The sequence below is a fragment of the Scyliorhinus torazame genome, chromosome 22, assembly GCF_047496885.1.
Source record: "Scyliorhinus torazame isolate Kashiwa2021f chromosome 22, sScyTor2.1, whole genome shotgun sequence".
Lineage (NCBI taxonomy): Eukaryota > Metazoa > Chordata > Chondrichthyes > Carcharhiniformes > Scyliorhinidae > Scyliorhinus > Scyliorhinus torazame.
The window spans coordinates 102,038,145-102,048,842 of NC_092728.1; the positions used below are offsets into that span (position 1 = coordinate 102,038,145).

Below are 10,698 nucleotides of genomic sequence, written 5' to 3' on the forward strand. Positions count from 1 at the left end.
AGCTACAAGTGTTCTTGTAATATAAAGCAGGCCATCCGACAAGAACATTACACTGTGGCTCTGCCTGAGAAACCAGACAAAACCTCAGCTGAACATCTCGTCTGAAAGACACCGGGTGGAATTTTCCACCTGTGAGCTTTTCCACTCCCGTCAAAGTCAATGGACTTTTGAATGACCCGCTGCCTTTTCCAGCCCTGCCCCCTCTGTGACGGGGCCGTAACATTCAGCCCCGCAGTGCTGTCAGTGCAGCACTCCCTCAGTACTGCACTGAAGTGTCAGGCCAAACTTTTGTTCTTTTTAAACTATATTGTTATTCCAAACATTGCCAAATTCTCACATGCAAAGGCATTTAAATAATTTAAACAATTTGTCAATTAAAAACAGCAACCCTGAAACCCCCAGCAACCCCCGTGGCCCGACCGGTCCCGCTCCCTCCTCAAACCACCCTCACAATTCCCCGATTCTCGCCGCCCAGTAATGGAACATTAAATCCGGTAGCGCCAGCCCACCCGACCGTCGCCCTGTCTGCAGGAAGGCTCTTCAAACCCTGGGAGACTTACTCGCCCAAACAAAGGCTGAGATTAACTTATCAACCCGAACCAAAAAAGATTTAGGTAGGAAGATCGGGGGACAATTAAGAACCTCGGCAGAATGTTAATTTTGACGGTCTGTACTCTACGTGCCAAGGAAAGAGGGACGGCACCCCACCTCTTCAAATCCCCCTTCACCCACCCCTCTACCAGACTGGCCAAGTTCAGTCTGTGTAATAGAGCCCTGTCATGCGCCGTCTGAATCCCTAAGTATCTAAACTTTGTCTTGGCCAGCTTAAACGGCAGCCTCCCTAAATCTGCCCCCTTCCCCAGGGGATTCACTGGGAAAATTTCCCTCTTGCTCACATTCAGTTTGTACCCTCAGAAGGGTCCAAACCTCCTCAACACCTCCATTCTCCCTCCCACACTAGCGAGAGGATCAGAAACATACAACAACAAATCGTCCACATAAAGGGACACCCTATGATCCTCGCCCCTCCCCCCACCCTACATCACTACCTCCCCATTTCCTGACGATCTAAACCGAATAGTCAACGGTTCAATTGCTAGCGTGAACAGTGGAGACCCAGCGGGCATCCCATAACCGGAAATACCCTGAGCTCACGGCATTGGTCACATATTCTGTGGCACTTGTACCTTCAATGCCCTCTGCTGGCCCCAACAACCCTCAGGTTCTGGGGCCTGGGCCGGTTCTCCTGGTCCTCCACCTTGGCCATCAAGACTTTTCGGGCCTCCGCCATCAACAGTATCTCAGCTTCCAATGGGGCAATCCGGTCACTGTGGCCCGAGACCACCTCCTCCACGTCCCGGACCATCATGCCCTCCGTCTCCAAAGCTACTCGATGGGGTAACCGCCACCTCAATCGCCCTGGACAGATGTTCTACCAACGACTGCCTTTGTTTCTGGAATTCCCCCTTTAGGAATTCCACCAATTTCTCTGTTGGCCATTGGGAGGGTGTCGCTGACGCGGAGAGCTCTGCCATGTTTTCTCCCGCTTTGCGCGCGGGACTGCTGTATCCGGTGCGGGGCCTTTACTCGACCTCTGCCTGGTGTTATACGTTGAAAAGCTTTGGACCATTCTTCTGAGGGCCTTTCCAAGCGGTCTCACCGCTTCCTGCCTTTTGCATCATGCTTCACATTCCACATCATGAGCTCCATACATGCACGGTCCTTAACGAAGCAGTCAACATTGACTGGGACGCTATGTTTGAGGTAATCTGCCATTAAACCCTTGAGTGCCCGCTTATGGAGCAACCTGAAGGAATGTGGGAACACGATAGATAGGTCAATGACCATGTTGTGAATGAACTTGAGTGCAAGGAAGTCTTTGTCCAAACTATGGCCAATCAAAATAGTGTCAGCACTGAGCATGCCCAGTCACACTGATTGAACATCAGAGATCAAATCCTCTCGCATCACACCAGAAAACCTGGTGTTGTAATCAATCAATTCATTTTCAGGTTTAACAAACACATCATAGACCATTTTGAGATTGGCGTTGATCACACTTACACGGGAAAGCTCCCCTCCTCGTTTAGTGTAGCACATTTCAGAGCTCACTGCATAAACACTAGGATTCCCATCAAGTGGGAGCAGTTTAAGGAAAGTCTTCACAAGACCATCAAGGTTTTCTTTTCGAATGTCGACATGTAACTTCGCAATCTGACATCCAGCAGGGCCCAAAGATCGTCCACAGCAGCTATATCGAGCATCCCATCCACCAGACTTGCCGCTGAATGATCCTGACCTGAAAATGAAGTGATTGATTACAACACCAGGTTTTCTGGTGTGGCTCGAGAGGATTTGATGAATGCAAAAACAACTATCTCTGATGTTCAATCAGTGTCACTGGGCATGCTCAGTGCTGACACCATTTTGATTGGCCATAGTTTGGACAAAGACTTCCTTGCACTCAAGTTCATTCACAACATGGTCATTGACCTATCTATCGTGTTCCCACATTCCTTCAGGTTGCTTCACAAGAGGGCACTCAAGGGTTTGATGGCAGATGACCTCAAACATAGCGTCCCAGTCAATGTTGACTGCTCCGATAAGGGCCGTGCATGTAGGATAGCTCATGATGTGGAAAGCACGATGCAAAAGGCAGGAAGTTGTGAGACTACTTGGTAGGGCCATCAGAGGAATGGTCCAAAGCTTTTCATCTTGCAACACCCCAGTGGATGAGGCATAACCCTCTGCCCTGCTCAATCCTGCTCAATCCCATTTGAATTGTGTGTAGCTGTCATTCTTGTTTGTGGTGAGAAATGGTGATAAGACAGTGGGCGTTACACCCAGCAGACATCCCACACCGGAGGAGAAACCGAGAAGCTTCACTTACATCCTCTTTCTTCCCACAAATCCGTCCGTTAACCGGGTAACAAGGGTCAAAAACCATGCAGTCAAGCGGGAGCCGTCTTGTGTGTGACCTCTCTCCTCATCGCCGACACCGTAAGTCCAGCCAAAACTTTTGTGGTCAAATCTTTGACGTGGGTCTTGACCCCAAACAGCCTCCTGAGTCAGAGACAAGAGTGCTAGCAACTGGGCCCTGGCTGGCAACTCATTGCTGTTAATGGGACCTTGCTGTGTGTAAATTGCTGGCTGCATTTGCCAACTTTACAGCAATGGCTATGTTTCAAAAGTACGTACGTGGCTACAAAATAGCTGTGAGGTGTCCGGAAGATATGAAAGGGGCCCCATGGAAGATGACAAAGTAGCCAAGCAAAGTGTTCCCAATCGTCTGACAATACTTAGTTAAACTATCCACCTGGAAGCGTTAGATTAATGACTTGATGAATGACTTCAGTTCAAGTAGAATTGTATGCAGCATTTTTCTCTTAGCTCTACCGAATGGCCCTGCTAAGATTTGAAATGTATTTTCTGGAAAATTGCTGTCACCCGCAATGTATGGCTGAGTCTTATAGTTTTCCACGCACTCTATCGCAGAACTAGATCGTCGGCCCCGGGAATGGGCTGCTGCTCAATATTGTCCAAGTTGCAGATGGCGTTCAGACCATCACACCTAATTTGGCGAAACTTCTAATTTGGGATGAATGCAAGTCAGCGGTTAACGCATTGGCACGCACGGGGGGGGGGGGGGGGGGGTTGAAAGAGGCGTGGCTGTGAAATCCAGTGCTCTGAGTTCACCATACCTTGATGGCAGCTGTGTTCCAGGCTCTGCTTCTCCCCACCCCAACACCAGTTGAGAGGTTTCACTATCTAAATCATGTCCACTCACCGGATCATTGAATGGCAGATACGGGAGGCACCTTACTCCAAACACCAATTAAAATATCATTGTGGCAGGAAGAAGGAGGAGACATAACGCATATGTTTCTAAAAGAGGTACACGAGAGGAGAGACCAAGTGCGCAAATCATTGAAGGTGGTAGAGCAGTGGGGGAAAGTGGTTGAAATGAAGTAAGGGATCCTGGACCTCATAGTAGAGACACTAGTACAAAATCAGGTGGAGCCGTCTAAAACACACTGGTTTGACCTCAGCTGGATTATTGTGTTCCATTCTGGGCACTGATGCGATGACTTTAGAGAGGACGCAGAAGAGGATGGTCCCGAGGCTGCGTGGCTCCAGCTCTGTGAAAAGATTGGAGAAGTTGGGATTGTTCTCCTTAGAACAGAGAAGGTTGAGAAGAGATTTGACAGAGGTGTTCAAAATCACCAGGGTGAGTGGACAGAGCGGACCGGGAGAAGCAGTTCCCATTGGCGGAAGGGCCGAGAAACACCGGATACGGGTTTCAAGCGACGAGAAGGAAAAACAAGAGGCGACACGCGGAAAGGATTTCTTGCGCGGGCAGCATTTGAGGGGTGGGGTGCACTGCCTGTGAGTGTGGTGGAGGCAGAAGAGAATCGGATAACTTTCTGAAGGCATTTGCAGGGTTACAGGGAAAAGGCAGGGGAGCTGAGCTCACTGAGTGTCTCTCAAACAGCTGGGCCAAAGGATCTCCTTCTGCGTTGTGACTCTTAGATTCTGTGTTATGACCGTGGTGAAGATCAACACAGGACATCTAGTTCTTTGACTCGTATGGTAATTTATTAACAAGGTGAACACGTGTAAAGATAACTAACAAACTGTGATACAAACGGTAATCAATAAATGAATTCAGTGAATTCTCCTGGAGTTAGTGCGACTATCCTCTTGTACGATTTACTACCAACTGGCGGATATCTCGAGTCACATGGTAGATCTCTATTGCCCCCTGCTGGTTGGTGGTCATATCGATAACTATATACATTGATAGATAAGTATATACAAAACTGTGCACAGACATACACCATAGTGACCGCCACGTTGTGCGGTCAGGATCCAGACGCAGGATTTTGAGGATTGTCTATTCTTCCAAAGTATGCTGCTCGAGTCCACAATTTCTCAAAACCCTTGCTCTTTAGTTGCATCAACTTCGACACGAGGTTGAAGCTCTTCTCTCCTTACAGATCTCTCTTATTTCTCAGTCATGTGATCTGACATCGATATAACATCAGAAAAGCGAGGTATTCCCGGTGAATGAGCTGGCACAGCGGGCTAATTTAGGGGGGATGCCATTTATGGTAGCGATGGATAGGTTTAGGTAGTTGGGGATTCAGGTAGTGAGGGAATGGACAGAACTCCATAAGTTGAACTTATCAAAGCTGGTGGAGGAGGCCAGGGAGGATCTTAAGAGGTGGGATACACTGCACTTAACGTTGGCGGGGAGGATCCAAGTGGTGAAAATGAACATTCTGCCGAGGTTCTTGTTTATCTTTCAGGCTCTCCCGATCTCTATACCAAAGGACTTTTTTCAGAAAGTGGACACAACCATTACGGACTTTGTATGGACGGGGAAGGTGCTGAGGGTGGGGAGGACCCTGCTACAGAGGCAGAGGCAGCAGGGGGGGTTGGTGTTACCAAACTAGCTTCATTATTATGGGCGGCGAATGTGGACAAGATACGGCGGTGGTGGGAAGGAGACGGGGTAGAGTGGGTTAGGATGGAGGAGGAATCTTGTAAGGGTCTAGTTGGAGGTCCATGGTGACGGCAGCATTGCCAATGGCTCCGAGTAGGTATTCAGGGAGCCCAGTGGTGCAGTCCACGGTGAAGATATGGAATCAGCTGAGGAGGCATTTTAGGGTGGAAGGGATGTCGGTGCTAACGCCGCGGTGCGAGAATCATGGGTTTGAGCCGGGGGGGGGGATGGATAGTGTATACAGGAGGTGGAGGGAAGTGGGGCTGGTCAAGGTGAGGGATTTGTATTTGGAGGAAGGGTCCGCCAGTCTGGAGGAGCTAAGGGAGAGGGTAGAGCTGCCGAGGGGGAGCGAGTTCAGGTATCTGCAGGTTGGGGACTTTGTGAGAAAGGTCTGGAGGGGATTCCCTACGTTGCCGGGATACACCCTGCTGGAGCGACTGCTGCTTCCGGATGTGGAAGGGGAGGGAAGAATTGGGGATATATACAAGTGGCTGTGAGGTGTCCGGAAGATATGAAAGGGGCTACATGGAAGATGACAAAGTAGCCAAGCAAAGTGTTCCCAACCATCTGACAATGCTGAGTTAAACTATCTACTTGGAAGTGTTAGATAAGTGACTTGATGAATGGCTTCAGTTCAAGTAGAATTGTATGTAGCATTTTTCTCTTAGCTCTACCGAATGACTCTGCCAAGATTTGAAATTTATTTTCTGGGAAATCGCTGTCACCCGCAATGTATGGCTGAGCCTTATAGTTTTCCACGCACTCTGTATACAAGTGGCTGGAGGAGCAGGGAGGCGAGTGGCTGGTGAAGATCAAGGAGAAATGGGAAGCGGAGTTGGGAATGGAGATGAATTGGGGAGTATGGAGTGAGGCACTGCGAAGGGTAAACAGGACCTCCTCTTGTGCAAGGATGAGCCTGATACAGTTTAAGGTGGTGCACAGGGTGCATATGACTCGGGCGAGAATGAGTGGGTTCTTTCAGGGGGTAGCAGATGAGTGTGAGAGGTGTGGGTGGGGGCCAGCGAATCACACGCACATGTTTTGGGGTTGGGAAAAATTGGGAAGATTCTGGGTGGGAGTGTTCGTGGTCTTAGCCAGGTTAGTGGAGCAGGAGGTGGACCCGGACCCTTTGGTGGCGGAATTTGGGGTTTCAGAGAAGCTGGAGATCATGGAGAGGAGGAAGGACAATGTCATGGCCTTCGCCTCTCTGATTGCACAGCGGTGAATTTTGCTGGAGTGGCGGTCGGCATCGCCACCGGAGGTAGCGGCTTGGTTGGGTAACCTGTACGGCTTCCTGCAATTAGAGAAGATAAAGTATGAGTTAAGGGGCTCTGCAGGGGGTGGTTTGAGAAAAGGTGGGGGATGTTTGTGGCCATGTTTGAAGAGCTGTTCGTCGTGGGTGGGGGGAGCGGGGAGGGTGAAAAAGGGGAAAAATCTGTACGGACTGTATAGTTGATTGTTGGGAAGTATGTTTCCTGGGGTGTTTATTTGCTGTAACCTGTTTTGATACATGTCTGTAATAAAATACATTAAAAAAAAATATCAATATAACAACAGAATCACGTAAGCTGCTGATGTTAACCCTTTATTCTACAGAAACCATTCTAGGATTCAATCTGAAAGTCGGGGAAAAAAGAGTAAGGGTGGGATTCTCCGACCGCTTCCGCCCATTGTCCGTGTCTCACCCCTGGCATTCCTGCGGCCGGTGGGGTGGAAGCATCCAGCCCCAAGTGAAAGCAATGCCAATTAAGGGAGAAAGTGCGCCACCCGACCCCCCCGCCCCACCGACCCTCTGCCTTGACAACTAAAACATGTCCCAAGAGATCACTCCAGTCCTGACTGCCTTCTGCATCAGAACCTCTGCTGTTAATCCAATTTTTAAAGAACTTTTAAGATTAAGCATTATTTAATGATGACGAAAGGAATAATGCACCAGTCAAGAACAAGTTAAAACAGTGTTAGGATCTCTGACACTGAACCCCAGCTAAGTGCATGGAATTCAACACCAGGAGCCGCCCGGGTTAGCAGAGCGAGCTCCAGGGCCGTAGGTATTTCTGGTAAAGGTTAGGAGTTAGTGTGAAGACCCTTTCAGTTACCTGTCAGCTCTTGTGAGGACGTGGCACCAGTGCCAAACTACAAAGTGGGTGCAAGGAGGGAGTCAAAATTCACTGGACAAGAAACCTCCCATTGTCTAACCGGGATGGCTGATGGTTGACGGATGTCTGGAACCCATTCAAATGGAAGTCTGGGTGCTCCTGTGGGATTTCCAAATCTCCATGGAGCAGGATGCAGCTATTCACCTGCCTGCCATGATCAATTGAAGCTTTATTCTGGAACAGGTAGCACATTCATTTTGGTCATGTCTGCAGGTGTTATGGGATGTCACACACACACACACACACACACCCACCATCCGTGTGATTGTCAAGTACTCAAGGACTTATGTACATTCGTGACTATCATCTGGTGGCTGATTTTTAAAAAATACACAGATTTTAATGCTTTCTCAATTTCTTTTCCCACTTAATTTCTCCTCCACCCCAAAAATTTAGAGTACCCAATTTTTTTTCCAATTAAGGGGCAATTTTAACGTGGCCAATCCACCTACCCTGCACATCTTCGGGTTGTGGGGGCGAAACCCACGCAGACGCGGGGAGAATGTGCAAACTCCACACGGACTGTGACCCAGGGCTGGGATGCGAACCCGGGACCTCAGCGCCGCAGTCCCAGTGCTAACCACTGTGCCACATGCCGCCCCCACCCACCCTCTTAAACCTCCCCCCCTCAACTCCAGCCGACCCTCTTTGAAGTTGTCTTGGATGCGTTTTTGCGTTGAAGAAGGAGATTGGTGGGGGGGGGGGGGGGGGGGGGGGGGGGGGGGAAGGGGTCTCGTGAAGTGTGGGAGCAAATTCAAAAAAACTCCACAAGTTTTCACTCTCAGCAATTAAGTCAGCATTAGACTCTCCCAGGTAAAACACAGTAAGAAGTCTTACAACACCAGGTTAAAGTCCAACAGGTTTGTTTCAATGTCACTAGCTTTTGGAGCGCTGCTCCTTCCTCAGGTGAATGACGAGGCCAGGCAGGCACTGGCTCCAGAACTTCAGTGGATATGTTAGTGGGCTGGACATCCAGAGGCTCTAGAGGTGCAAAGTTTTGATGAAATGGATTGGATTGGATTTGTTTATTGTCACGTGTACCGAGGTACAGTGAAAAGTATTTTTCTGCGAGCAGCTCAACAGATCATTAAGTACATGAGAAGAAAAGGGAATAAAAGAAAATACATAATAGGGCAACACAACATATACAATGTAACTACATAAGCACTGGCATCAGATGAAGCATACAGGGTGTAGTGTTAACGAGGTCAGTCCATAAGAGGGTCATTTAGGAGTCTGGTGACAGCGGGGAAGAAGCTGTTTTTGAGTCTGTTCGTGCGTGTTCTCAGACTTCTGTATCTCCTGCCCGATGGAAGAAGTTGGAAGAGTGAGTAAGCCGGGTGGGAGGGGTCTTTGATTATACTGCCCGCTTTCCCCAGGCAGCGGGAGGTGTAGATGGAGTCAATGGATGGGAGGCAGGTTCGTGTGATGGACTGGGCGGTGTTCACGACTCTCTGAAGTTTCTTGCGGTCCTGGGCCGAGCAGTTGCCATACCAGGCTGTGATGCAGCCTGATAGGCTGCTTTCTGGAATGAGAAAATCTCCAACTTCTGGATGGTAAAAAGAAACCATGTAAAGAAACCAAGGAAATCTGCAGTGTTTACCTAATCTGGCTGATATGCAACTCCAAACATACTGCAATATCAAAAGAGAAAATGCTGGAAAATCTCAGCAGGCCTGGCAACATCTGTAGGGAGAGAAAAGAGCTAACGTTTCAAGTCCAGATGACCCTTTGTCAAAGGCCTAGGATGTGGGAGATATTTATACCGTAGGGTGAGGGAATGAAAGATGAGTCACAACCACAGAGACCAAGGGGAAAGAGTGCTAATGGCAGTCCCCAGAGAGAATAAAAGGTGGGAAAGGCCAAACAGCAGAGAAACTAAAATCAGAGGGTAAACTGTGACAGATGGAGATGTGGGGGGAGGGGGGGGGGGGGGGCATGGGTGGGAGAGAGGTAAAATGAGAAAAAGTGGGGGAAAGGGGGAAGCAAAGGGGGCAAAAGATAAGGAGAGGGGGGGAAAAATATATAAAGAAAGACAAGAAAGAAATAAAAAGTCAAAGACAGTTAAAATGAAACGGAATGAGAACAAATGGGTCAAGGTGGGGTAGAGCTAATCATCTGAAGTTGTTGAATTCGATGTTCAGGCCGGAATGCTGTAGCTTGCCTAACCGGAAGATGAGATGTTGTTCCTCCAGTTTGCGTTGAGCTTCACTGGAACATTGCAGCAGGCCAAGAGCAGACATGCGGGCATGGGAGCAGGGTCTGTTTGATTTTCAGCCAGCAATATGGTTGAATCTTAACTATCCCGTATGAAATGGCCTAATGAGCCAGTCAGTTATATTGAAGGATGTAACTCACCAAGAACAAATAGGGATGGGCAACTAAAACTGGTCTTTCCAGCGATACGCACATCTCAAAAAGGGTTTGTTTAAAGCATGCTGGCTAAAAGGGCTTCTCCACACTGCCCTCAAACAATGAAATGGAAAATTGAGGCGTGGGATTAAAATGGCCGGCGCAGACAGGATGGGCTCAAGGGACTCTTTCCAGCGGCTGTAAAACCCTATGGGCGGAATCTTACCAGAATTTGGGAAAGTTCAGGCTCAGAGAGAAATCAGTCGTGTAACTCTCCAGTTGCACAGACATATTTTCTCTCCAAATATTGAGCCTCATAGAGGAAATAAATGAGTGGCTGTGGTTTACACCATCACTCTGGTGAGGAGGGGCCCAATAGAGCCGGTAACAGGCTCCACAAAGACCGGGGCGCCATCTTTAAAGGGTAACAGCCTAACAGCCCCCAGCCTCAATTCCGACAATCCTTGCCGGCCTTCCACCTCCCCTCCCCTCCCCGTCATTCATCGCCAGCATTGCCTCCCCCCACCGACACCATGGAAGTATCGCTGACACCCCCCTCCACTGCCCCCCTTCCCTTCCCCAGTGTCTGCTCTCTATCCCCCCACCCCACCCCACATCAACGAACCCACCTCCACGGGGCTCCCCCTAGGGCACTTCCCCCTCGCACGTGTTGGCACTGCAAGG

General features: G+C 49.2%; 1 protein-coding gene across 1 annotated transcript; it reads right to left on the reverse strand.

Annotated features, from left to right (window-relative positions):
• Nucleotides 1-1,656: 1,656 nt before the first annotated feature.
• On the reverse strand, nucleotides 1,657-3,156 carry LOC140398865 (RNA exonuclease 1 homolog). Its single transcript, XM_072487807.1, is given in 2 exon segments — nucleotides 1,657-2,299; nucleotides 2,891-3,156. Coding segments are annotated over 2 exon segments (909 nt in total).
• Between the last annotated feature and the right edge of the window lie 7,542 nt (nucleotides 3,157-10,698).